We start from the raw sequence: 27,099 nt of genomic DNA on the forward strand, positions 1-27,099 counted from the left end.
CCCAGTCTTCTGTCTTCCATGATAGTTGTCAGCTTGTTTTATAAATGAATAAAAGAGCTACCGGTAATTAGAAAACCTATTATCTGATACAGAAAGACATACACTTTTCTCCATGGTCCTGTATAAAACAAAAATGATGATGACAGAGCTTAATGAGGATACCTGACAGTAAAGAATGTAATTTCTGTAGAGTGTCTTTGTTGGGTGTGTTTGGTAAACAAAACAGTAAAGTAAAGTTTATGTTTCATACATAAGTCATCTTCTAAATACCTTCAACTGTATTTCTGTCCTCATCTCACATGAAATTCCTAACTCTTCATTTCCTCAGGGCATGATGCTAAGTGGCTCAGCTGGTTCTGCCTCTGTGACATGAGGGTCTCTCTCTCTCTCCCTCCCACCCCTTCTTCACTGGGGTGTTACTAAAAGCAAATTAGGTTATGAATGTGGAAATACACTGTAAATTAGAAATTGCTGTATATAATAGTTTTTATACTCGCTGCTAAGTTTTTGTTGTGTTTGCTACATTTCTAATCCAAAAAGTGGATCTTAGCTTATTTTGATAAGCACGCCAAGACCTGATCTGGCATTACCAGTATGAGCATAAGAACTTAGGGCATTTGCAACTTTTTACTGTGACCCGTCAAAAATTTAGAATGATTTATTATGGTCTCAAAAATATAATATTATATTTTCTGACAACCTGTGAGCATTTCCCTGATGGTGATGAGTAAAATATAGCAAGGGAAATATTTCACAGAGAAGAAAGTTCATTATCTGAAGACAGCTATTATTACCCTAAGGGAAAAAGTAGAGTGCACCTCTTACTCAATACACATTCTTGAGAAATCTTGGTTGCTGGAGGTCCATCATTGTCTCTTTGAGCCTTTCCTGAGGAAATACTTTTTCCCTCATTCAACAAATATTTCCTAAGCACCTGTTCTGTGTCAGGCATTGTTCTCAGGGATGGAGATAGAACACCACCATGAACAGGATTGGCATGGTCCATGCCCTCCCAGAGCGCTTAGTGTATTGGGTATAAAGGTAGTTACAGAAACCCTGTACATTGCCATGCTGGGAGGAGGTGGAGGAGAGGGAATAAGGAGGATGAAGGGTGATGGATAGAGACTTAATGTGGGGTGGTAAAAGCACAGTACAGTATACAGATGATGTGTTGTAGCACTGTGCACCTGAGACCTGTATAACTCTGTTAACCAGGGTCATCCCAACAAACTCAATATAAAAGGGTGGAAACCCTGTGCAGTCTGTCCTATGACAGTGAAGGGGGATGCAGGAGCCATCATCTGCCCAATGGAGAATCTGCTGTTTCTTTTTTTTTTTTTTTGAACCGGTGACCTCAGCGTTCCAGGTCGACGCTTTATCCACTGCGCCACCACAGGTCAGGCGAGAATCTGCCATTTCTTCAATATGATTCTAAGAGGTCCCATCCCGTACAACCAGCCCTTCAAACAGCAGTCCGGATGCACAAATTTAAAAGTCTTATTTGGTGAATCTATTTTGCAGAAACTAAATAAAGCCTTGCCACTTTGAGAAGGAAAAACACAAGATGCCATTTAAAGTCCCCTGCTTTTCAAATCGAGCACATGACTGCAAAGTTTGTAAAAGGTCGATTGCTTTGGCATGCAGGTGTCCCTGGCAGCGCCACACTTTTCTAGTCTTGGGACTCACTGCCGAGATGAACCTTTTTCTTGGCCCCACCAGCTGCTCGTTGGGTGCTTCCAGAACTAAAATGATTGCTGCGGCCTGGCAGACTGTTCTGTGAGCACTGGTAAACCTTTATTTAAAATGAAAGGTCCTCCGAACTTCTGGTTGTGTTTAGAGCTTTCTGTACATCCCTATTTTTTTTTAAAGATTTTTCTCTTTATTTTATTTTTTATTTATTGATTTTAGCAAGGGAGAAAGAGAGTGAAGGGGAGGGGTGGAGAAGCAGATGGGCGCTTCCCCTGTGTGCCCTGACCGGGAATCGAACCCCAGACTTCCACACATCGGGCCGGCACTCTTATTGCTGAACCAACCAGCCAGGGCTTCCATTCCTATTTCTTTCAACCAGCCTCTGCATGGATTGGCAATGAGGACTAGTCCTGTTTCTACCCACAGAAAAAAAGTGAAAAGAGATCAAGTAAGCTGCCTATAGTTGTGGGATGCAATATTATCTAGTATTTTTCTGTGCTGTCTATTTGAATCATGTTCAGACCAGTTCAGGAACATGGGACTAGCAGGATGGAGAGCCGTAAGAGCCTATAGAAAAAGACTTAATAAAAGGGCTGCTGGACTTCCTGCAGCGGGGATTCCTACCTCCTTGTGACTCTCAGGTAAAATATGTACTTTCTGTCCAGGAGAAAAGTTCTGGCATTGGCGCAGACTGACTAGGCTATAATCCCTCTGCTACAATTTCCTGATTGTCATTACCTGAACAGTTATGCCACAGGCTCAATAATGGCAATTCCATAATTCTCCCAAACCCTTTCTGCTTCCAGCCCCCAAAACTAGCAAGGTCTCTCCCTCAGCACAAACACATAAATGTTTATAAGCTGAAAATTGAGGTTTGCTTACAAGAATAAAGTGAGTGAGATACTAAGTCTCAGTTTAGGACTAGTTGGTCCTTGCCTGCTTGCTGAGGTAAGGAACGAACACTTAAATAATTCACGATAGACGGATCCTAAATTCACAGTCTCCATCCACCTGGTTGAATAAAAAGGCATGGCTGGCGTTGCTCTGGTGGCCACTCAGGTTCCTTCTTCCCTTTTTACAAGAGGCTGGCATGGCCTTCCCAGGTGGCCACTATGCGGTCACCTGCAGATGGGGTTACTGTAGAACCATCATCTGAATCGCAAAGTGGCAATTGGCTGACGAGAGGGCACAAATTATTCACAGTCCAGATTTTTGCCTTCAGCGAGCTCGCTGCCACAATCTCACTATTTCTTTTCTCGGGGTGGAGCTCGAGATTTGAATTGCATCTGTCATTTAGGAGCAGGTTGTTTTAAAGCAGTTTGTCTCACTACGCTTCTGTCTGTACCTTTTCCTGTTTTGGTAACACCCCTTCTTAGAGGAGCGTAGGTGTGCTGTCCAATAGTGACTGCTGGTGTCACTTCTCTCTGCATCACTCTGTCACTGAGCTGTCCTTCACTGGTGTTCAGGTCAAAATGACAGCCTTCCTGTTGGTGTGATTTCACCTAGCATGTGATTATCTGGATTTTTTAAACATCTTTTTTCCATTTTAGTTCATATTATAAGTTCCCTTTAAAGTTAGACTGTAAGAATGTAAGGCTGAACCGTAAGCAGGTCAATACTTTGTTAGGTATCTACCACCTGCCACAGATTTCTGACTCCTACTTCCCAAAGGCATGTAAGATGCTGGTGATCCAACCAGTAGCACAAACTCAAACTCATTCACATCAAGTGTTAAAGACCTTTTACTTTACTATTTATAGCCCATATACGTCTAAAACAATTTTCATTTTTCACTGAGCTTAATTTATCTTTCTAAGACTATATATATATATATATATATATATATATATATATATTTGTATTTTTCTGAAGTGAGAAGTGGAGAGGCAGAGACACACTCCCCCACATGTGGCCAACAGGGATCCACCCAGTGTGCCCACTAGGGGGCGATGCTCTGCCCATCTAGGGTGTTGTTCTATTGCAACTAGGGTTATTCTAGCGCCTGAGGTGGAGGCCTTGGAGCCATCCTCAGCGCCCAGGCCAATTTTACTCCAATGGAGCCTTGGCTGCGGGAGGGGAAGAGAGAGACAGAGAGGAAGGAGAGGGGGAGGGGTGGAGAAGCAGATGGTCGCTTCTCCTGTGTGCCCTGCAGGGACTCGAACCCGGGACTTCCACATGCCAGGATGACGCTCTACCAGTGAGCAAACCAGCCAGGGCCTAAGATTTCTATTTTTGATCATTGAAAAACATGGGTGATTTGTTTTCTTCAAAGGAATGTCATCAAAAGTAGATTTTCAGGCTTCTGTAGTTGGGAGACTTCCACAGTGCTGCCACTGAACCACACTGTGTGGAACGCTCCTTATATCATGCCTAGTTTCTGCTGGTGACCTTACTTTTAATAGTGAACACTCCTGAAACATTCTACATAATTATTGGAGAACAGACTTCTAGAGATTCAGTCACTGTCCAACCTAATAGCCAGGCTACTGAACACTTGAGATATGGGTAATCTGAATTGAAATATGCAATGAGCAGTTACTGTAAAAATATGCAACAGATTTCAAAGACTTAGTATGCAAAAAGGGACCTTAATATTTCACAAATAATATTTATATTATTTGTTGAAATGACATTTTACATATTGGGTTAAATAAAAATATATTGTTAAAAATTAATTTCAGCTGTTTCCTTTTTCTCTTCAAAAGTTTTAAATTATATATGTGGCTTTCTTTTCTGTTTAACAGGATTAATCCAACTCCTTCATTTTAGAGATAATAGAACCAAATAGAACACAGAGACATTAAATGACTTGCTTTAAGTCACACAGCATCGTAGAAGTAAAGCTTGAGGGGTGGTCTGTGGTATACTAAATATGACCTTAGACCAGTCATTGAATGTCTCTGTGCCTCACTTTGCTTGTCTGTAAATTAGGGATAATACTGCTACTTACCTGTAGGTTGGTTGTACAGATTTGAATGACACATATGTAAAGCATTATTTATGGCATAACATTCCATAATATCTCATAGTATCAATTTTATCTTGGTAAAAAGAAAAGATAAAAGAACAAGTGTTTATTCTTATGTTTAAAATATTTTTAGCGTTTTTCTCTTTCCCAGAAAGCTTCCACTATTAAAGTAAGAGTTCTTGGTCAAACCTGGTTATTAGGAAACCTTATTTTTCCATAGGGCTATAAACATTTTTAATTATTTTCTGAGAGATATAACAATCCCTGCAACACTTATAAGTGGAGATACTTATTATAAACATATCCATAAAATGACATTTATGAAATAAAATGTAAACCGATGAGACTATGTTAAAAACTTATCCTAAAAGATTTTTTTTCTTTTTCTTTTTTTGTATTTTTCTGAAGCTGGAAACGGGGGGAGAGACAGTCAGACAGACTCCCGCATGCGCCCGACCAGGATCCACCCGGCACGCCCACCAGAGGGTGACGCTCTGCCCACCAGGGGGTGATGCTCTGCACCTCCGGGGCGTCGCTCTGTTGCAACCAGAGCCACTCTAGCGCCTGGGGCAGAGGCCAAGGAGCCATCCCCAGCGCCCGAGCCATCTTTGCTCCAATGGAGCCTCGGCTGCGGGAGGGGAAGAGAGAGACAGAGAGGAAGGAGAGGGGGAGGGGTGGAGAAGCAGATGGGCGCTTCTCCTGTGTGCCCTGGCCGGGAATCGAACCCGGGACTTCTGCACGCCAGGCCAGTGCTCTACCACTGAGCCAACCGGTCAGGGCCAAGATTTTTTTTCTTAATTGCATCACAAAGCATAAAATACCTAGGAATGAATTAAACCAATAAGTGAAAGACCTATACACTGAAAACTATAAGACATTGATAAAAGAAATTGAAGACAACACAAATAAATAGAAAGATATTCCCTGCTCATGGACTGGACGAATTAACAGTGTTAAAATGTCCCAAAATACCCAAAGCAATCTATAGATTTAATGCAATCCCTATCAAAATTCCTTTGGCACTTTTCACAGAAATAGAACAACAATCCTAAAATCTGTATGAAACCACAAAAGACCTTGAATAGCTAAAGAAATCAGGGCCAAGAACAACAAAGCTGGAGGCATCATGCTCCCTGATTTCAGACTATATTATAAAGCTAAATTTGTCAAATATATGGTATTGGCATAAAAACAGACCCAGATCAATGGAGCAGAACAGAAACCGCAGAAGTAAACCCACATCTATATGATTAATAAATTTATGACAGAGGAGCCAAGAATACACAACAGAGAAAGAACAGTCTCTTTAATAAATGGTATTAGGAAGTCTGGACCACTGTCTCACACCATACACAAAAATTATCTCCAAATGGATTAAAGACTTAAATATAAGACCTGAGACCATAAAACTTCTAGAAGAAAAAGAAGACTTTGACATTGACATTGGTAATTTTTTTGGATTTGACATCCAAAGCAAAAATAAGTGGGACTACATCAAACTAAAAAGCTTCTGCACAGCAAAGGAAATCATCAACAAAATGATAAGGTGACCTATGGAATGGTAACATTTGCCATGCACCTGATAGGGGTTAATATTCAAAGTAAACAAATCATAACTTAATAGCAAAATAACAAACAATTTGATTTAAAAGTGGGCAGGAGATCTGAATTGATATTTTTTCCAAAGAAGACACACAGATGGACAACAGGTACATGAAAAGCTGCTCAACATCACTTATCATTAGTGAAATGCAAATCAAAACCACAATCAGATACCACCTCACACCTGTTAAAATGGCTATAATCAAAAAGACAAGAGATAATAGTGTTGCTGAGGATTTGGTAAAAAAGATTGATATCTTGTCATTTACGGCAACATGGATGGACATTGATGACATTATGCCACGTGAAATAAGGCAGATAAAGAGAAATACTGTTTGATCTCATGTATATGTGGAATCTAAAAATCAAACGAACAAAAAACCCCAAAACCAAACTCACAGATACAAAGAACAGATTAGAGGTTGCCAGACGTGTGGGTGGGGAAATGGGTGAAAGTGGTCAGAACATACAAACATCCCATTATAAATATACATAAGTCCGGGGGATATAACAGATTGGTGACTATGGTGACAACAATTAATACTGTATTGTATATTTCAAAGTTGCTAAGAGAGATCTGAAAGGTTCCCATCAGTATTGTAGTAATCATTATGCATTATGCAATATATATAAATATTGAATCATTCTGTTGTGTACCTGAAACTTAATACGTTACATGTCAATTATATCTCAATTTTAAAAAGACACTAGACATGCCACTTTTCCCCATCTTCTGGTCACTAATTTGTCTATTCTATCGTTGGTCAGGGAGTGCATGAAAAGAGTAGTTTTCTTTATTAATTGGCTTTTCAAAATCATGGTAAAATTCTGATAACTTTTGTTTATGCTTTGGTAACTACACTAGATACTGTTATTACAGTGATTTGGATTCTCAAACTTGATAAGTTTTCAGAGCTAGATTATGGAACTAATTTTCAATAATTTTTCCCAGATTTCAAATATTTTAACAAATATGGCAATTAACTTACATAAATTTAAAATATTAGATCATATGTGCAGTCAAAATTCATTATCTCATTCCCCTCACGCCCTCTACCCATTCCGTTTCTCCTCATTGCCTGCTGTTCCTTCTAACATCCCCCAAGTCTCCTTGTGTTTTGGACAATCTCCTCTCTGTTCTACAATCCTCAACAAAGCAGCGCCGTGACTGTGTATTCCCCACTCTGTCTGGTGCCAGCCATTGTGCCACACACACTATCGGAGCTCAAATACTTTTTCAGTAGATGAATGCAGTTGACCTTCTGATTCGTAATTCATTTCTTTCCTGCATATTACACTCCCTTAGCCGTTTTTATAATTAGGATGCAAAAATAAAGGTCATTATTTATACCCATTGGGCCAAATTTCTTTCTTTTTCTTTTTTTTCTTTTTTGTATTTTTCTGAAGTTGGAAACAGGCAGTCAACAGACTCTTGCATGCGCCCGACCATGATCCACCCCGGCATGCCCACCAGGGGGTGATGGGCCATCTGGGGCGTTGCTCTGCTGCAACCAGAGCCACTCTAATGCCTGAGGCAGAGGCCACAGAGCCATCCTCAGCGCCCGGGCAAACTTTGCTCCAATGGAGCCTCGGCTGCGGGAGGGGAAGAGAGAGACAGAGAGGAAGGAGAAGGGGAGGGGCGGAGAAGCAGATGGGGGATTCTCCTGTGTGCCCTGGCCAGGAATCGAACCCGGGACTCCTGCATGCCAGGCCGATGCTTTACCACTGAGCCAACCGGCCAGGGCCTGGGCCAAATTTCTTAAAGCCATTTGGTTTCTTTACATGTAGTTACAAAATTCTTAGAATGTTTTCAGTTGAGAATCATCTTTGATTTATCTGAGCTAATATGAATCAAACCAATAAGGAATTTTTTAGCTTACTACTAAATGGGGAAAGGAATTCTTGAAAGTTGCAGATACCAATGGAAACTCTTTTGAACCAATGGTCTATTATCTGGCATATTTTTTAAATGATAATTTTTAACAATATTATTATTACTGAAGCCTCTTTTACATAGACTATTCTGTGCCATTTATTTTTCCACAGTAACTTTAACTGAATTTAACAGAATCTATTTTGCTACTAAATATATAAAAATTTACCTCATGGTCAATGTATGTTTCAGTTTGTTATCTCAAAATAAAATGATATACAACTAATTTTTTTCACTAGGAGTTTGCATTTTAGCAATTTATAACGAGTGCCACTGAATTTGGTAATTGAGTTGAAGTTATACAAATGCGTAGTTTCACTGCAGGAAGTCTCCAGTTCCCACATCAACGGTTGGTCTGGTGTCTGAAATGTTCACAGTTTGGTTAAAATTATGCTCAGTAACAAATGTAGTACTTACATCATGGAAGGTAGAGTCAAAGGACAGTCCTGGTGGTCTTAAAAATGACATTAGAGGAAATGCTGAACAAAGCTTACTGTTACTGAAATGCTGATTCGAAAAAGTTCATTCCTGTGAGCCTTGTTGAAGGGCAAGGGAGAAATTTGTGAAACCGTGACTGGAATGCTGCCTTCATCCATACCACTTGGGTTTGGAAGTCAGGAAATCATTATAAAAATTGTAATTGGCTCTTTTATTATTTAGTCATCAAACTTAATGGAAAAGACAACTGGAGAGTCAAGTCTACTTTTAGAATTATTAGGTCAATTATCAGTATTTCTGAAGGAAAGGTTTTTGAAAAAGCCACATATACTCTGGCAATTCTCTCACACTTTATTGCCAGCTTTATTTAAACTACTTTCTCAATTTGCAAAGAAATAAAATACTTTTTCTTGTTCTTTGAAAAACTCTCTATGCCAAATTCTTACAGTGTCATTAGTCTTCCTGTTATTTAAGTTATGATTCGATTTTATATTACTTGGATTTCTTAGAAGAAAAGTATATTCCTTATGCAGGAATTTAGGATAATGCTGAATGTGGCAGACTTAACTGACATTTTCAAATATCATTATACTCAGCAAGGAAATAATGGCTAACATTTACTGAGTACTTACTGCATTCTGAAAACTGTAATAAGGAGCTTCACTAGTGTTATCTTGTTCATTCATTAATCACAGCATCTTACTAAATAGGTCTAGTTATTCCCATATTACCGGTAAGGAAACTGAGACATATGAAGATTAAGTAACCAAGGTGTAGAAACAAACATATGGTAACTTTTCCAAGATCACATGGGTAGGGATTCTGATATGTATTGCATTGATTTTCCAGATAAGAGGATTGCCATTTAATACTATTATTTTCTGATTCATGAACATGGGATGTTTTTCCATTTATTAGATTTTTCTTATTTTCAACAATGATTTGTAGTTTTCAGAGTGCAAGTTTTATACTGTGTTAAATTTACTCCTATATACTATTTTTGATGCTATTGTAAGTAGAATTATTTTCTTAATTTCATTTTTAGATTGCTTACCACAAGTATATAAAAATACAACTGGCTTTTGTATATTGATCTTATATCCTGCAACCTTGCAGAACTTACTGGTTCTAATAGTATTTTGGTGGATTTCTTAGATTTTTCTATATACCAAACCATGTCATCTATGCACAAAGATAGCTTTACTTCTTTCTTCCTTTCTAATATGATTCTACCTATTTATCATTTTAATTAATATTGATAGATTGCCTAATTGCCCTGGCTAGAGCTTCTAGTAACCTGTTGAAAAGGAGTGGCAAGAGAGTGAGCATCCTTACCTTTTCATAATCTTAGGGGGAAAGTATCTAGTATTTTACTATTAAGTATGCTGTTAGCTTGGGTTTTCTTTTTTTTTTTTTAATTGGACTCAAGTTTTATTCATCATAAAATTCATACAACTCCTCATCTTCACGAAAAAGTGGAAAATGCAAGGAAAAAATCTACAACCTCTGTATAAGACGTGTATAGACTATGTTTTGAGTCAAAGGGTTGTTGTAGCTTTGGGTGATTTTTTTCTTCCTTTGTATATGTATTTCTGTTCTTTCAGAGGTTAACAGTGTTAACAGGAGTTCTTCTAACAGAAAAGTAGGAAATTTCAAGATCACTGAAGCCATAGTCACAGCCTGCTATGACATAGGATACAACTTGAAGTAAACAAAACAATTCTCTGCAATAATCCAACGCATATAGTTTGCAAAAACAAACATTCATAGTCTCGAGGTTACAAGTCATCAGTCCTTGAAAATACTAAGAGAAACTCTAACTAACACAGAAAAGTGCTTTGCATTTCTTAGCAAACTGAATTTGAGGAAAATCAGTTTTATCGTCTTACTTATCTAAATGAAGACTAATGACTAACCCAGTACTCTACATTCTTAGAAGTTCTGTTGGTAGCTTGGGTTTTCTGTAGACGTCTTTTTATCAGGTTAAGGAAGTTCCCTTCAATTCCTAATTTGTTGAGTATTTTTATTATGAAAGGGTATTAAATTTTTTTCATTTTCTTTCCTGAGCCTATTGAGGTGACCATGTGATTTATTTTTAATTTTACTGATGTGATACCTTTTATTTTTACGTGATTACACATAAAAATTTTTTTTCTAAACTCATGTAAACCATACTAAGAGACTGTACAAACTTCATGCTATGAAAAAGCATATACTTTACATATATTGTATTTTTTATTTTTTTGTTTTTAGTGAGAGACAGAGACAGAGCCAGAGACAGGAAGTGAGAGAGATGAGAAGCATCAACTCGTAATTGTGGCACCTAATTGTTCATTGATTGCTTCCTCATATGTGCCTTGACCAGGGAGCTCCAGCCAAGCCAGTGACCCCACACTCAAGCTGGTGACCTTGGGCCTTGAACCTGGGACCTCAGGTCAACACTTGATCCACTGTGCCACCACCAGTCAGGCGACACATATTGTCTTTTCAAAAAACAAAGTAAGTTTTGGGTGTTGAAAAAGAAAAGTGAAGGAGTAGTATCACTTGGGTAAATTTTTGTTCAAGTGAAAATATTTTTGTGTTTCCAAGTGATTACCTACTCAAAATTTTTAAATTGGTTTTAAACTTGTGACTTTCTTTACTTTTTCTAGATGATGAGCCAGATATTTTTACCTTTTTAAGCATTTATGAAATTTTTATTTTAAACTACATCACTTTAACAAATTTTTGTTTAGGTTTTAGTTCAAAACAATTAAATGGGAAGCAAAATACACTCATGGGCCTTTTTAAAACAACAGTACACTTTGAGCATGAAAGCACAATTTTTATTTGTGCTACTTTGGGCATAAATAGTGATGATGTACTTCCCCTTTTTTCACATTTAAGGGCCCACCCAGAAGTTTGCAACTATATTGAGTCCCGGAAATGTTCTCATTCTCTTTTCTTGCCTATGATATAATCTCTTAGCACAATTGGTTCAAGAATCATGCTAAACGGGCCCCGATCATGTGTTTGAGCCTGTGAAAGATCTCTTTTCTGTCTCCTCAGGACAGATGGCAGCCCAGGTCCCGGCCACCTGGTACCTCCTTGTCATTGCTCACCACGTACCACGGACTAGAGAAGGTGGGCAGTCGAATGCAGTCAGGCCCTGTCACTGGGCAGCTGGCCACAGGGGGCTGGTCTCTGAGTCACCGTCATTGAACAAAGGCCAGTATGTGGCTACTTTAAGTTCTTAAATTTAACTAAAATACATTTGGTTAAGGTAAAAAGGATCTTTTAAAAATATTCAGGGTCACAACAGTGCTTTTAGGGGTTAAAATAGTCTAAACAGTCTGTAATTTCAGACTAAGATCCACATAGAATTAGCATATCCAGCTCTATGTGAAAATGAAAATCCAACACCCAATGTTTATTTACACTTTTTACCCCCAAATTGGTATCTTCCACATTCCATGTTTTTGTTTATTTGTTTTGTTTTGAGAGAAAAACTATGATCATTAGGAAAATGTTCTACCACCCTTTCTAAAAGAGACAATACTTTCTGGGCCTTGGAAACTATTGCTTTGCACTTACAAGTGCGTGAAGTGACGTTGCCTTAGGCTGTGCTGGATTGGGAGGCAGCGCAGAGTAGTGACTAAGAGTACAATTCCAGACTTAGATAAATTCTCTGTTTTAGTATTTCCCATCTGTTTAACGGAGAGGAAAACAGTGCCTACATCAAAAAGGAAAAATTAAATGAGATAATATGTGGGAAGAGCTTAGAACAGTGACTGGCAAATAACTTCTCATTAACTGTGACGTGACACCAGGGTAGTAGAAATAGGTATATTATCACAACTTTAAGACTGACTCAAAATGAAGTTAATTAAATTAGAATCAGTAATAATATAATTTACTTATTAGTATATATCAAGGCTCATAAAATAAACCTTTATTTCCACCCTTATGAGTGGACCATAGTTATTTAGCTTCTTCAGAGAATTCTTACTATCAACTCACCTGCAAAGAAAGCAGAGAAGGGAAACAAGTTCTGATGGACTTTGAATATATATTCTATACATTTAAGAACACTTAGAAATTACAGGTACTCAGTTTTGGGCCACTTTGGCAGTTGAAGCCATAGCAGTCATTTCCAGAAGGCTAACAGAAAGTCTGTACTGGACTAGGTTCTGAAAACCCACTACTGAGAAGCTTCCTGAAATACCAGACCTCGAAAACCAGCACTCAGATTACCAGCAGCAAGCTGGCTGCCAATGGCGGGCCCTACGCAGTACAGGATGCTGCTCCTTCCTCCCACCTCTGGGAGGCCTCTCTGCCCGGGGGTGGCCATTGTTCATAGGGAGTGGAATGGACGGAGAGGTGTTCAGTGAGTACAGAGTTTCTGTTTGGGATGATGAGAAAGTTCTCGAGATGGATAGTGTGATGTTGCACAACACTGTGCATGTATTCAATGCCACTGTATCACACACTTAAAAATTGTTAAGATGACACATTTTATGTTGTACGTGTTTTACCACAATAAAACAGTTATCCTGAGTGAGCCATAAGTGAAATGCCAGGGCTGTCCCTTGGGCCCCGAGTGTGCACCACGAAGGGACACAGCCTCCTGCCATTCCAAACAGCCCCTTCCTTCTCACTCGGGTGGAGAAGACGCAGCTGTATTTACTTTGCCAACCCCATCTTCTATTTTGAAATACAACCTTTATTGTTTTTTCTTTCTTTCAAATGAGAGCCAAGGTCAAGTGAGAGCTTTCCGCTCCCCTCTTCAGTTTGCCAAACACTGTTTTTCTGGAGTTCTGGGTTGGGTGCCGCCAGTGTGGTAATACTATTACTCATTCGCCCTCTGAGTGCAGTTCAGTTAGCCTCCCTTCATAATTAGGTAGGATGCATTTCCTTTCACTTTCACTTGTACATAAAAACGTACAGTTGTATGTTCAACAACTGTAGTATTTCCGAGTGCGTGGACTATTCCACATATTAAATTCAAATGACAAAGAAATAAGGCTTTTCCTAAAGAATTGTTTTCTCAGATCAGAAAGATACTTATACGCAGGGTGAATGTGAGATCCTACTAATACCTTTTATTTCTGGTACGGACACAACAATTCTAGGTACATACTAACAATTATATATTTACTTTTTTGAATAATGGTGGTGACAGTGACAAAATGTAAACTTTCTATTATAAGAGCAGCAGAACAGATTAGCTTTCTGTCTTCAAACAACAGCCTTAACATGAAATCATTATTTTTATAACATTGAAATGTTCTTAAATATTATATTTAGGTTATGAATTTGTCAAATGTTTATTCCATCAAAGCACACACCAGAAACCCAGCTATCACTTAATATTCTTTTATTTCCTTTCTCTTAGTATTTCCTACAAGCATCCTGTGATGTTCATTTCCAGTCATTCAATATCATAAAAGTGATGTCTATTTATCAAATTATATAAAAACAAATGAGTACATTTATATTTTCTTACCAGCTTTAAAAATAGCACATTTCCTTTCTTTTTGTAAATGCAGTTGGTTGAAGTACTTTATTGTTTTACAAAATGAAAATTAATCATTCGAGTGAAATTAATATTCAGTGTGCTGGAGAGATGTGCAAGATCATTTTTCATTGTTTTCCTCTGAAATCATCTGGAATATGTATGATCTTGTTGAATTGCATTCTGAAGAAGTTGAATAGACATTAAAAATAAATAAAGCTGTATCAATGGGAAGTTCAGTAGAATTTAGTGTGACTAATAAGGAATATCAAATTAATCAGACCTGTGGTGTACATAATAAGCTTGCATGATTCATGCACAAACACTTAAGCCATTGTGTAACTTTGGCTGTGATCAGATGCTACAGTTTTCTAAGCTATAGTATATTGTACCCAGTTTGGTAGATTTAACCTAGTAATAAGATGCTTAGTTGAACTGTTACTTTAAACTCAAATTCTATGGCAGCACTGTCTGGATATTGGGACCTAATTCTTCTACTACCCCAGATAACACTTGTCCATAGAGAAATCGCTAAACTTAAGCCCTTAAAAAACCACCACCACCAGACACATAAGCTTTAAACTGTTTACCTTGATGATGGCCTCTGCATCAGACAGATAACACCAGATTGTAAGTGAGGAGACCCAGAGCACAAGTCTCTGCTAGTTAGTAGTGGTGTGACCTTACATAGTCACTAAACTTGGAGCCTCAGAAGATGAGAATAGAAACAGTAGCTTCCCTATCAAATGTGGTGGGTTGTGAGACTCAAATGAAATAACATATGAGAAACTATTCCAAAAACTATAAAGCACCAAACAAATGTTGGTTGTCCTTTTTCCAAGCTTCTGATTATAGCTTTGCCGATCCCACAGATTTAACTGAATTATGAAATAGATAAAATCATACCAATAGTTGTTTTATAGAGTATTTTATGGCATGTAAGTTTTTAAAACCATTAGTTATATTTCTTTAATTTCCGGATCATTTACCATCTGCATGACTTTTTGGGCGGGGCGGGTTGGTTAACATCTCTGTTTTGATATAAATGGAATTGTTTTAGGAAGTAGAAATTGGTGGGGTCTTAATGTCCTAATAAAGGGCATCCCTTTTTCTTACCTGCATCCTGGGCCAATGGAGAAATAAGACCAAAGAGTCAGCAAGCAAGATGGCTCCCTTTTGACTGATACAGCCTAGGCTGGAGGAGGCAGTTTAGTATAGTAGTTAAAATGGACTTCCACAGCTCCAGTAAGCCGTGTCTAGACTTGTGAGGAAGGCTAAAGTCAACACAGCAGGCACTATGCTTGCTTGTCTCCTCTTGTCCAAGTAGAGAGAAAGAGACTCTCCCCAGCCCTCAGGGCCTCGGGCAGTGTAGCTTCCCCCATCCAGAAAGGTAGACCTTTGGCTGTCATCCACCAGCCAGCTAACTCAGTCTGCCTTCTCGAGGAGAAATAGGGGCTGGGGCAGAAGGCCAACGTGCTGAGAGAAAACCCTTTATGGCAACCAGAGAAGTAAAAAAGTGACTTTTCTCTTTAACAAGGTGAGCATAAATTAAAGCATCCCTTCTCCTACCCTCCTTACACCTCTCAACTCCGAGCCTTTTCTCCCTTGACAGTGCTGACCTGGTCCTGCCACCTTGTTGCTGGTCCTGTCCCCATCCTCCTGCCCCCAGACGTAGGCTGCACTGCAGCTCCTTCCACTGTACTGTGTAGTTGTGGAGAAATCCTGGCTCCTGAGAAAGAGGAGCTGTGTAAGGCAGGTTGATGCTATAAACTGAATGTGCTCCCCCACCCCAACACCCAAATTCTTATGTTGAAACTACTCCCCAGTGTGAGGGTATTTGAAGGTGGGGCCTTTGGAAGTGATTAGGTCATGAAGGTGGAGTCCTCACAGATGGGACTAGTACCCATAAACGAGGCCCCAGAGAGAGCCCTGGCTCTCCTGCCACATAATGTTACAGCAAAAAGAGAACAGTCTAAGAACCCGGAAGCAGGCACTCACTAGACACGGACTCTGCTGGAATCTTGAACTTCCCTGGCTCCAGAACTGAGAAATAATTTTTTGTTCTTTATAAGCCACCCAGTCTGTTTTTGTTATTGCTGTTGTTGAATAGTAGCCTGAACAAAATAAGAGAGTTGATCAAGGGGAATTTGGAGAACATAAGGTTAACTTCTTCCCCTCCCTCAGTGAATGGAGGACCTATGGTAAAAATATTTCCTGAACAGTTTCATCACCATTGTAGCAGGACCTTTTTTTTTTTTTTTTCTTCCTGAAGCTGGAAACGGGGAGAGACAGTCAGACAGACTCCCGCATGCGCCCGACCGGGATCCACCTGGCACGCCCACCAGGGGGCGACGCTCTGCCCACCAGGGGGCGATGCTCTGCCCCTCCAGGGCGTCGCTCTGCCACGACCAGAGCCACTCCAGCGCCTGGGGCAGAGGCCAAGGAGCCATCCCCAGCGCCCAGGCCAATGGAGCCTTGGCTGCGGGAGGGGAAGAGAGAGACAGAGAGGAAGGAGGGGGGGTGGGGGTGGAGAAGCAAATGAGCGCTTCTCCTATGTGCCCTGGCCGGGAATCGAACCCGGGTCCCCCGCACGCCAGGCCAACGCTCTACCACTGAGCCAACCGGCCAGGGCCTAGCAGGACCTTACTGATCTTCCTTTGGGAGACATATTTGTGATGTTGTTCAATTGGCGAGTCAAGAACAACCCATCTCTTTAGGAAATAGATGTAGCTGGGTTCTCAAACTAGTTTTAAGTTCTGTCTGTATTTAATACTACCCACAGTTCTCCCTATCAGTGAAAAAACAGTAAAATCTTGTTAGAAATAAAAACAGATGCAGAAATCCAGAATCAACAACAAATAATTCCTAGCTTATTCTGAAATTTTTGAATATAAAGTTTATGATGAAATTTAAATTAGTCATTCAGTAATCATCTATTGATCGCCTATTTTGAGTCAGGCATTACTCTGATTGTGAGAGAAATAGAGAAGAAAGCTCTTGCCTACTTCAAAAACTGTAAAGCACCAAACAAATGTTGGTTGTTCTTTTTCCAAGCTTCTGATTAAAGCTTTGCCAGTTGGCTCAGCAGTAAGGCATCAGCCTGGCATGTGGAACTCCCAGGTTAGATTTCCTGTCAGGGCACACAGGAGAAGTGACCATCTGCTTCTCCACCCGTCTCCCTTCTCTTTTTCTCTCTCTCTTGTCTCCTCCCGTAGCCATGGCTTGGACTGAGCAAGTTGGCCCTGGGCACTGAGGATGGATCCATGGCCTTGCCTCAAGCACTAAAATAGTTCCGTTGCCAAGCAATGGAGCAGTAGCTCCAGATGAGCAAGAGCATCGCCCAGTAGGGGGCTTGCCGAGTGGACCCTGGTTAGGGTGCATGCGGGTATCTGTCTCTGCCTCCCTGCCTCTCACTTTATTTTAAAAAATAATAGTAATTTTTAAAAAATCAAGCTCTTGTCCTGACTGCAAGATGCCCAGTCTCATGAGGATGCAAAGAATTCTATTCCAGGATGATCTGTGACATGAGAGAGGTGTGCACAGGCTGCCAGGAGAACACACGGACAGGCACGCGGCCCAGGTTTAAGGAGTTTGGGAAATCTTTCTAAGAGTCCTGATGTACACTCCAAAGGGCAAGTTACAATGGGCAGGATGAAGGCAGTAGAAGAGAGGCCCATGTCCTAAGTTAGGCAAAGATAATTAAATGAGCCAAGGCTCCGAGCTAGAAAGAGCCTGGCAGATCTGAATCATAGCAGATAGGTTGATATGGACGGACTGAAGAGTTTTGGGGCTCATCAGAAAAGAAATTGGAGGGGTAAGCAAGGCCAGGTCATACCTTTTGTACTATGATAAGGAGTTTTACGCAAGGAAAAGCATGCTTTAGGCACTACCAGGGTTAAGGAGAAAGTAGAGTAGGGGCATATGCAGGAAACTCTTGCGACATTCACAGCAGAAGACTGTAGTGGCCTCTGCAATAAGAGAATAACAGTAGACAAAAAAGAAACGAATGAAACTTGGGGAGATATTAAAACCATCGAAACCAGTAGGACTCGGTCATTTACTGGACACAGTAGATGGAGGAATGGCGTGGCGGGGAGAGAGAAGTCGGAGGTAATTCAGGTTGGTGTGCTGGGCAACCATGTTGCTTTCCCTCACCAATACAGAAAATATTAGAAGACCGTTCACTAAGTTGGGGGTAGTGTTGGGAAGGAGATGCGAACCAGGCTTAGAACATGTTGAGTTTAGGATTCCTATGGAATATCCAAAAGACTATGTATAGTGGGAGTTGAACACAGGTAAGTGTGTAGAGGTGGAGACAAATAAAGGAACGGAAATGGGGCCCTGGAGAAGACTCTCAGCTCCGAAACGGGGAAGAGAATAGATGGAAGGCAGAACTAGGAAGTGGCACAGAAGCAGAGAAATAAAAACCCAATCACCAGTGCAACAGAGAGATCAGAGAAGATTAGCACTTCAGAGCCTCTGAGTCTGGCAAAGAAGTGATGATGAGTAGCTTTGGAAGAAGCAGTGTCAGTAGAGGGGCAGGGACGGACGGCAGACTGCTGCGGACAGAGTCAACCTGGTCTCAGGTGGCCGAGGGAAAGCCCTGAGGCGATGGGGGCTCAGTGGGTGTGACGGCGCTGGCCACGCGGACTCTAGGAGACTTCCGTGACTGGTGAATTGATTATTGAAAGAGTCGCGGTTAGGAGATGCCTTCCACCAGATGCAGCCATGTCCTCAAAGCGTGGGAACAGGATGGATGTGGAGCACCAGGCGAGGATCAGCTGTGGGTAGGAGGAAGGCAACTTGCCGGCGCTGGAGGGAAGCCAGACGGGCACGACTGCAGGTAGTTTGGGGCAGGGCGGTTGAGGAGACCTCAGCTGATGGCCCCTTTTCTCTGTAAAGGTGGAGGTTAGCGCACCTCCTGGCAGCAAGGAGGAGGTCATGCAGGACTGGCGACGAGTAGGGGTGAAATATGCCCTGTGCAGAGTGGGGCAAGGCCTGCTGGGAAAACAGGAGATTTCTGGTTAGCTTAAGGTTAGAGATCGTGAGTTTCTATAAACTAATTTAAAAATAATTTTGGGGGAGTTGTTTTTTAAATCACTGCAACAGCCCTTTGTATTTTCAAAACCAGTATAAACGGGATCCTACATTGAACACACTGTTTCTTGCAGGTTCCTTTCCTGACATGCTTCTCTCCCCCTGCCTGCTGCTCCCCACGCTCAGGGGCTGGCCACGTTCTGCTGGCTTCAGGCAGGCCGCCTCTCCCAGAAAGCATGGAGCGGATCACAGAGCGTGCCAGCGCTCACTTCCCCTTCGCATCCAGCTGGGGCTCGGAGAAGAGGAAGTCAGGACTGCTTTTTTCTTTTTTAAGGAAGATGGGAGAAGCAGGCAGCACAAGGAGGTGGAAATACTGAGGGAAAAAGAAGAGGAAAGGGAACAAATGTTGGGGGGGAAATCATGAGCCAAAATTTGAAGTGAAAGGATGTCAGATCAGAAAGTTAAATGGGTAAAGAAAATCTTTACTTGCTAACCTAGCCTTTTAGTTTGCTGCTCAAATGCATAGCATCCTGGTATGAGGAGCCCAGGTCAGACGGAACAGAGCTTTTCAGTGAATTCAGCTTTCTCCCACCTCATTTATCTGTATCAGTGGGCAAGTGTACTGGACTTTTCTTTGTTTCTTTGGCCTGACCCCTCAATTTAAAAATGAAACCTGGGGTGCCTAGAGTAAATGGGAAACAAGGGGAACAGATTCAGTGCACTCAAAAATAGTTCCTGAGCACGTGTTATAATAGACGCTACTGGTCTAGACGGTGGGGATGTGCAGAGAAACTGGCAATTCTCTCCATTGCAACGTAGTTTCTCACAAGTGAAAGGAGACCAGGCTCAAAGCTCAGGGAGATGTGAGGCCAGTCCTCTGGCTTTTCTCAGCTGGCCAGACACCTATTAGCAACCAGCTTCGAAGGGAGAATAAGAGCTTGAGTACTGCCTTAATTGTGCCATTGCTGGTATCACCTTTTCCTCTTGTCCCCTGGTGCTTCTTACTCAGATTTGCCCCCCACTCCGCCGCCATCAAGAAGCTGATGTAATGCAAGCAGATACCAGCTGAAGCCAGAATAGAATGGATAGTTATCTGGGGAGATGAAGTGACAGTGTTGCCTGTTCAGGCTGTTGTTCAAAGGAACATGCCTTTTATTTATAGACATCAGGATTTAAAGGCATAGAAAGCCAGAGCTTGATATTACCTCTTCTTACTGTAACTCGTTTCCTAGAAATAGGCTTGAGATAGCTGCCTTCTTTGCATGTAAATAGAATCTGTTAGATGGAGTTTTATATCTGGTTTGGGGTTCTTTTAAGAGATTCTATTACCGTTTGGTTGAGGCTGGTTTCTAAATTTTAATGCTTCACTATTTTGCTTTTATAGGACACTATTTTATCTCCACTTATCTGAGGCACAGGCTGCAGGAAAAAAAGCAGGAGGTTATAAAAGATGCCAAACATAGGGTGATGTTCATATTAATAAAATGTTCACAGGTTAGTCGGGGTACAACCAAGTAGATGGGGTCTCCAAATTGTTAGCAGTTTAGCAAAGTTGGTGCCCAGTCACAGATTTCATGGCGGCTAGTGGGGCTTCTGTGCCAGGAACAATGAAGTTGTCTGTCTTAAAACTGCATTTCCTTGCTTTCAGACACCCAAGAGGTGAGGTTCACAAGGATGCCACTAACCTGCTGTTGTTCGGGGAAATGACTCCATGTTTCTAAGCCTTTACTAATAAATGTTATGTGCCCTATATTCTTGGAGTATGTTTGTCCTAAGCGCTGAGATTTTACAAATTGAACCTTATGGCTTTTTACAGCCCCTCTGCTGAAAGGGAGGAACAGTCTATAAACCTCATTGACTTGTTTGAAACACAAGACAACAACGGAGGAACACAGGATAAACTTGGCCGGCCCATTTTTTTTAAACAGGTTAACTGATGAACAAGAAATAATTTTTTACACAAACATGAAAATAGCTAATTAATTATTAACTTTGTTGTAATGATATTGATAAGAAAATATATTTTCTCCCTATGATTAAAAAAGAGCCAAGCTCGCATGGTGTGCTCATATTTCAACCCTGTACGGGCAAACGCTTGTTTGAAGAAGAAGCATTAAAGCTAGATTATATGAAGGGACTTACACTCAGCAACACTATCACAGAGGCATTTTGTGAACAGGATTAATCCCAGAAATAATGAACATGTTTTATGAACATAATGTCTGAAGTAATTTTTTAAAATCTGGCTATTAACCATAAGGTTAATTGATTCTTTTCTTCTTGCTCTTTTGTGGTTAACATATTCATTCTTCCTTTTAAAGACCTATTTTATTATGCAAATGAAAAAAAACCCGAAAGACTGTCTGAGAGAGGGCTGCTTGTTGCAGGGAACGCAGGCACCTGTTCCAGCCGCGGCCCCGCCCCCGCCCCGCCTCCGCCTCCACTGGCTGCCAAGCTGGACCGAGCTGTCGGCCTGGCTGGATGTGGGGACCTTCAATTTTGACTCACGTTTTCTTTGTGGCTTACTCTTGTTTTGCCTCATAATTTCTCCCTTTCCAGCACTCAGCATGCCAACAGCAGCTGCATCGTGGCGCTCGCGCTGCTGCCAAGAGGGCAGGCAGCCTCTCCTCGGGGACTGGAACAGGGCCCTGCAGCCAACTGTCGGGAGGGAGACGCTGGAGCTGGGCAGGCCGCTCGGCCGAAAGGCACAGCCTTCTGCAGGCATACGGTGCGGCGCGTCGGCCCTGGTATTTTTAAGGTTAATTTTGGAAACTTTTTATTATGGAAAGTTTTCAAACATGGACAAAGGTAGAAAGAACAGTGTAGTGCCTCCCGTGCACCTTCCTTTTCCGTTCCACTGTGATCAGCTCGGAGACGGTCGTTTCACCATTCGTGGTGTTTCCCTGCTGAACTGGTAGATTCGTTTGCAGGGATAAAGCTGTTAAATTATGGTTACTTTTCTCTCCTCTTTCAGTCTAATATCGTCACCTTACTGAGTTTCTGTCCTTTCTTCCTATTAGAGTCTTTTCTAATTTAAGCTAGATATGCTACGTTAGGAACTGTTATATTTTCTAATACTATTCCCTAAATGTTCCGGGCTTTTTATTCAGTCACTCTATTCAAAGCATGTCTGAAATGTGCAGGACCCTGGAATCTCTTAGCGCGTTAGAGATAGCTGGTTTGATTCACGGTGTTCCCACAGACTAGCTGTGTAACCTGGAACAACTTTCTGTGCCTTATCCCCTTATTTTTACCATGGGATTAATAATAGTACACACCCCGCAGAGCTATGAGACTTACATGAGCAAATACATTTAAACAGCCTCAGTGGACCCAAGCACAGGGTAAGTGTTCAGTTTTGCTAGTTGCTGTCGTCATCGTCATTTCTTGTCCTTCACCGCTCAGTTAACAGAAGAGAAGACAGAAGACTGAGGCCCACGTGGGTAAAGTAACCCTCTCTGGTCATATGGCTGTTCTGTCAGGAGAACTTGAACAAGAAACCACATCTCAACTCCTCTATTATTCTAGATATAGTTTGACATAGTCTGTCCTCAAGGAATTATGACCTGGACGAATGATTTGTAAAGGAAAGGATGAGGATTAATAAAAGCATGAACAGTGAAATAAACATTGCCACTGGAGAGTTATACCCTGAAAATTCTGTGTTTAGAAAGCAAAGTGCTTTAGTGGAGAAGGTGAGATTTCAAGAATGCTTTTGTTTAAGAAGGGAGGTGATTTGGCTAATGAACCCGGAGAACATTCTGTACACAAGGAAGGAGGAGAAGGAAGTTCAAGTCCAGGATGACAGTAGCCGATCTAGGAACACATGCACCTGAGATGGAGAAAGAAGGCAGGGTCTGAGAGGAGAGGAAGGCAAGAGCGTGCAGACCGCCAGTGACTGCCAAACACAAAAGAGAGGAAAGGCTCCTACACTTCATCTAAGACCACGTGGGAGCTGACATTCACGTTTTTATTCACTTGAACGTGCTAAGCACTGTTCTCACGAACATTATTTAATCCTCACAACAATCCTATGAAATGGGTACTATTACTGATCCCATTGTACAGCTAAGGAAATTGAGGCACAGAGAAGTGAAATAACTTGCCCAGCGCCATTTGCTTATTAAGAAGCCCGAGACCTTGGATTTGCACCCAAGCTGTCAGGCTGTAGAATCTGTGCTCTCAAACACTCCGCTGTGCTGCTGCCTGGTAACCAGAGCCCTGGACACTTAACCCGGAAGATCCGCATATGGAGACGCCCGCTGCAGGGGCTGGAACTGTGGCACCCTCACTCGCTGATACCTGTGCGGGCGGCTGCCCCAGGACACAGTATTCAAGTTCCAGTTAGGATTCACTGGGCAGGTCTGTCCACAGCATAATGGGCCCTTCTGATAAGCTTTGTCATGACAGGGTGTGGTTACTTTTGTTCTATTCACAGCCCTAAGAAAGTACTCTGGTGGTTTATTTTCACATCAGTTAGGTATATATCACTCTGCACAGGGGTGCGTTTGGTAACTTCAGTACTTCACGAGGGCCTCTGTTCTGTATGTTGGGGGTTGCCAATGCAGAGAGCAGTTCCTCCTTCACAGAATCTCTGCTGACTTTTCCTTTCTTATGACCTTCTTATTAGCATGTGAACTGCCAGTATTTCTCCCAATTTAGAGAACAAAATAAAATCAAGAGAAACCTCACTTGACCCCACATTTCTTTCAGCTAGTAGCCCATCTCTTTTCCCATTTTGTCCATATTACTGCATATGTCTTGAAAAGACAGTTTATTCTTATATTTGACTTCACTTTCTTTCCTCCCAGGCTCTTGTAGACTCACACCAGGGAGACTTTTTCTACCCGCTCTCTCTCAACCAGCTCCAACTCGAATGACTTCCCCTTCCTGTTCACAGCTCCCACCGATGTCTGGTAGGCACCTGCAGTGACCAGAACTGGACTCCTGCTCTTCCTGCTTAGGCCCCAAGCTCTGACTTCATCCCTGACTCCTCTCTTGCTCACATACCCTACATCCATTCCACCAGCAGATCCTGTTGGCCTTATCCATACAGTCTATCCAAAATCCAGCCTTTCGTCTCGCCTTGACTATCTAACCCACATCACAACCATCTCTCTTACCCAGCTGGTCTTCCTGCTTCCTAACCTGGCCCCTGGGCCCTCCCCTGTCTACTGCCAACAAAGTAGCCAAGCTGATCCTTTTAAGACATCAGTCTGAATAGACCTCCTTTGCAACCATACGGATGAATCTCCACATATAACGTTGAGTGCAAGAGCCAGAAACAAGAGTACTGTGTGATTACCTGCATTTAAAGTGCAAAAACAGGCAAAACCAATGTGTACTAGAAGTCAGGCTGGTGATGGGGCAGAGAGAGCAGGCTGAGGGGGAGAGAGCGCCGTAGAGACTTCTGGGGGAGCTTGTCGTTTCTGCGCCTTGATCTGGGTGCTGATCGCTCCCAGGTGTTGAAGTTGGTTAAAATTTAGCAAGCTGTAAGCTTTTGATGTACCCTTTCTGTGTGTATCTCACACTTGCATAAAAAGTTTAAAATTCTTTTTTTTCTTACACAGAAAATTATTCTTCTCTAGACTTAGAGATAAGGAATGTATCAGCATTTACAACCACTATGATATAAACCCCACGCAGGCAAAAATTTTATGTGCTTTCAGCGAATCAAAAACAATCTTTATTGAGCACTAGGCCCTGATCTGGGCATTTTGGGACACAGCAGTGAGCACGAGAGACAGAAACTCCTTAAGCTTCTGAGGGATTATAATCAGAATAAATGACATAGCAGAGACAAGGTGCTGAGGGCTGTGGAGGGAAAGGACGAGGGAGGCAGGCAGAGAGCCCCAGAGCAGAGGTGAGGGGCGGGATACAGCGGAAATGACGTGGTCAGGAAAAGGCCTCAGTGAGAAGGTGACATTCGAGCCAACACTCAGAAGGAGGCGAGGGAAGGAGCCCAGTGTCTCTGGGGCGGGGGCTCCCGGGCAGCCGTCTGGACCCGAGGCAGAAGCAGGCTGCGGAGTGGCAGCAGCAGCAGGCAGTGAGATGGAGGGACGGAGCCGGACTCGCTGGGGGTAAGGTCCGATGGACCAGGGCCAGGCCACCCTGCAGGCCTCTGTAAGCCTCGACTTTTATTCTGCATGAGGCCATGTTCGAGTTAGAGAGTCAATTTTTACCTAAACTGATTTTATCTAGGTTTCAGCCCCATAGTGGCAGGTGAACCATTCTCATTGCCATAAATATACTTCAACTTATCCATTCTACGGTCGAAGGATGCTTAGGCAGCTTCCCTTTGGGGCTTGCACAGAGTGCTGCTGTGAACTCCCCACTGCACATCTTTTGGTAAACTGTTGTATACAAGATACACCAATTTTAAAGAAATTAAACAAGACATATCAATTCTTGGTAATTTGAATAACTTATGTAACATGTTAGTTCCTGTGAAAGTCGGACAAGCAATACTCACAGCACACATTAGAGGTAGAGCCCCAAGTATATATTAGGGAAGGCAGTCGAGTAGGCAAGGCAGAAAATACAAAGACATGTCAACCAGTGTGCTTGCCCTCAAGAACCCCAGTGTCTAGTTGGGGATAAGACATATGCCTATGAAACAGCAACTGGCAAGGACACACCTAGGAAATGCCAGTAATATCCTCAGCACTTCGCTCCGTAGTCATTCTGAAGTGGGCGGGGCCACTCTGGACTGTATTGATAGATGGTTCCACTGGGAATCTGGTCATTCTCTAGAGCCTGAAAACGTGCAGCAGGTTTGGAAAAGCACAGACAGACTTTGTGGACAATATCTGGACTAGGGACGTAGCAACAATGCCAGTTTATGTTTGAGGAAGTCAACGGTGGTCAACTGGGTAAGAGGAGGGTTTAGGATTCGCTTTAAAGCCTGTAGAGCTTTATATGGCTGTACTTCTCAAGTAGTGCTAATAGCTACTATCTAATCTGGGAATATTTATATATTCCTCCATGCTCAGTCATTTTGGTATAGTCATGCCACATTTACCATTACTAAACCTCCAAGTCCATAAGGTCTAAATGATTTAAATATATATGTATTTTTAGACTGGCAAAGAAAACTCATCCAGTGTGACTGTAGCAGGCCCCGAGGTGGAGAATAAGGCAGGCCAGACTCTGGAAAGCAGCTCGTTAATGGCTGAGCTTCTGAGCGACGTGCCCTTCACCTTGGCCCCGCACGTGCTGGCCGTGCAGGGCTCCATCAGTGACCTTCCAGACCACTTGCTCACCTATGACGTCAGCGAAAACTTATCACGGTTTTGGTATGATTTTACTCTGGAAAATTCAGTGCTCTGTGATTTGTAATGTCTATGTTTGTTTGTACCTACCAGCTCTAAAACAAAAGTTTGCCTATTGTATTTAACCTGTTTGATGTTCTTGCCATTTCACTGCCTCAAGGCCCTCGGAAAAGGGAGGATCCTAAAGTAACAAAAGTGACGCTATGTTCATTGCTCTGTTTTTCAGAATAAAGCATATTTGTATAGAAATTGAACTTAAGTTCTACTTCCTTTCCCCCAAATAAAAAAATATAAAAATTAGGCAATCATAGTTTTATGAAAGGGGTAGATTCCTTCAAGGAAGGCTCTCAAAATGTAACACCTCGATTTTCTCTTGGAAGAACTGTGAAAAAGAACTGTTACATTTTCCTTGGTTACCACAAGTCAGTCCTCTCTTCTCTGGTTTGGAAGAAGCTTAAATTAACATTATTCTCTTCTTCCTAAGTGTTTATGAATGAGTTCAGAAAAAATTGTTGCCAGTTAGCTTTAATTTCTTCAGTCTTGATACAGACACTGGGAAATTGAACACCTTCCCTAACAAGCAGGGGAGTTTGCTGATAGAAGGCGGCTCTGGATGCCATTTCCCTGAGCGTGTGTTTCAGGTTCCTTACACCCAGGGCACCCTCTG

At 41.8% G+C, this 27,099-nt stretch overlaps 1 protein-coding gene across 1 annotated transcript in view; it reads left to right on the forward strand.

Moving 5' to 3' along the window:
* The window catches only part of UMAD1 (UBAP1-MVB12-associated (UMA) domain containing 1), a 228,609-nt gene extending 201,923 nt beyond the window's left edge, over positions 1–26,686 (forward strand). Inside the window, exon 4 of the mRNA XM_066240208.1 lies at positions 26,242–26,686. Within this exon, the coding sequence (XP_066096305.1) occupies positions 26,242–26,499 (258 nt within the window). The 3' untranslated portion in view covers positions 26,500–26,686. The remainder of the gene's footprint in view (positions 1–26,241) is intronic.
* The last annotated feature ends 413 nt before the right edge of the window (positions 26,687–27,099 follow it).

The sequence above is a fragment of the Saccopteryx bilineata genome, chromosome 7 (assembly GCF_036850765.1).
Source record: "Saccopteryx bilineata isolate mSacBil1 chromosome 7, mSacBil1_pri_phased_curated, whole genome shotgun sequence".
NCBI classification, from domain to species: Eukaryota; Metazoa; Chordata; class Mammalia; order Chiroptera; family Emballonuridae; genus Saccopteryx; species Saccopteryx bilineata.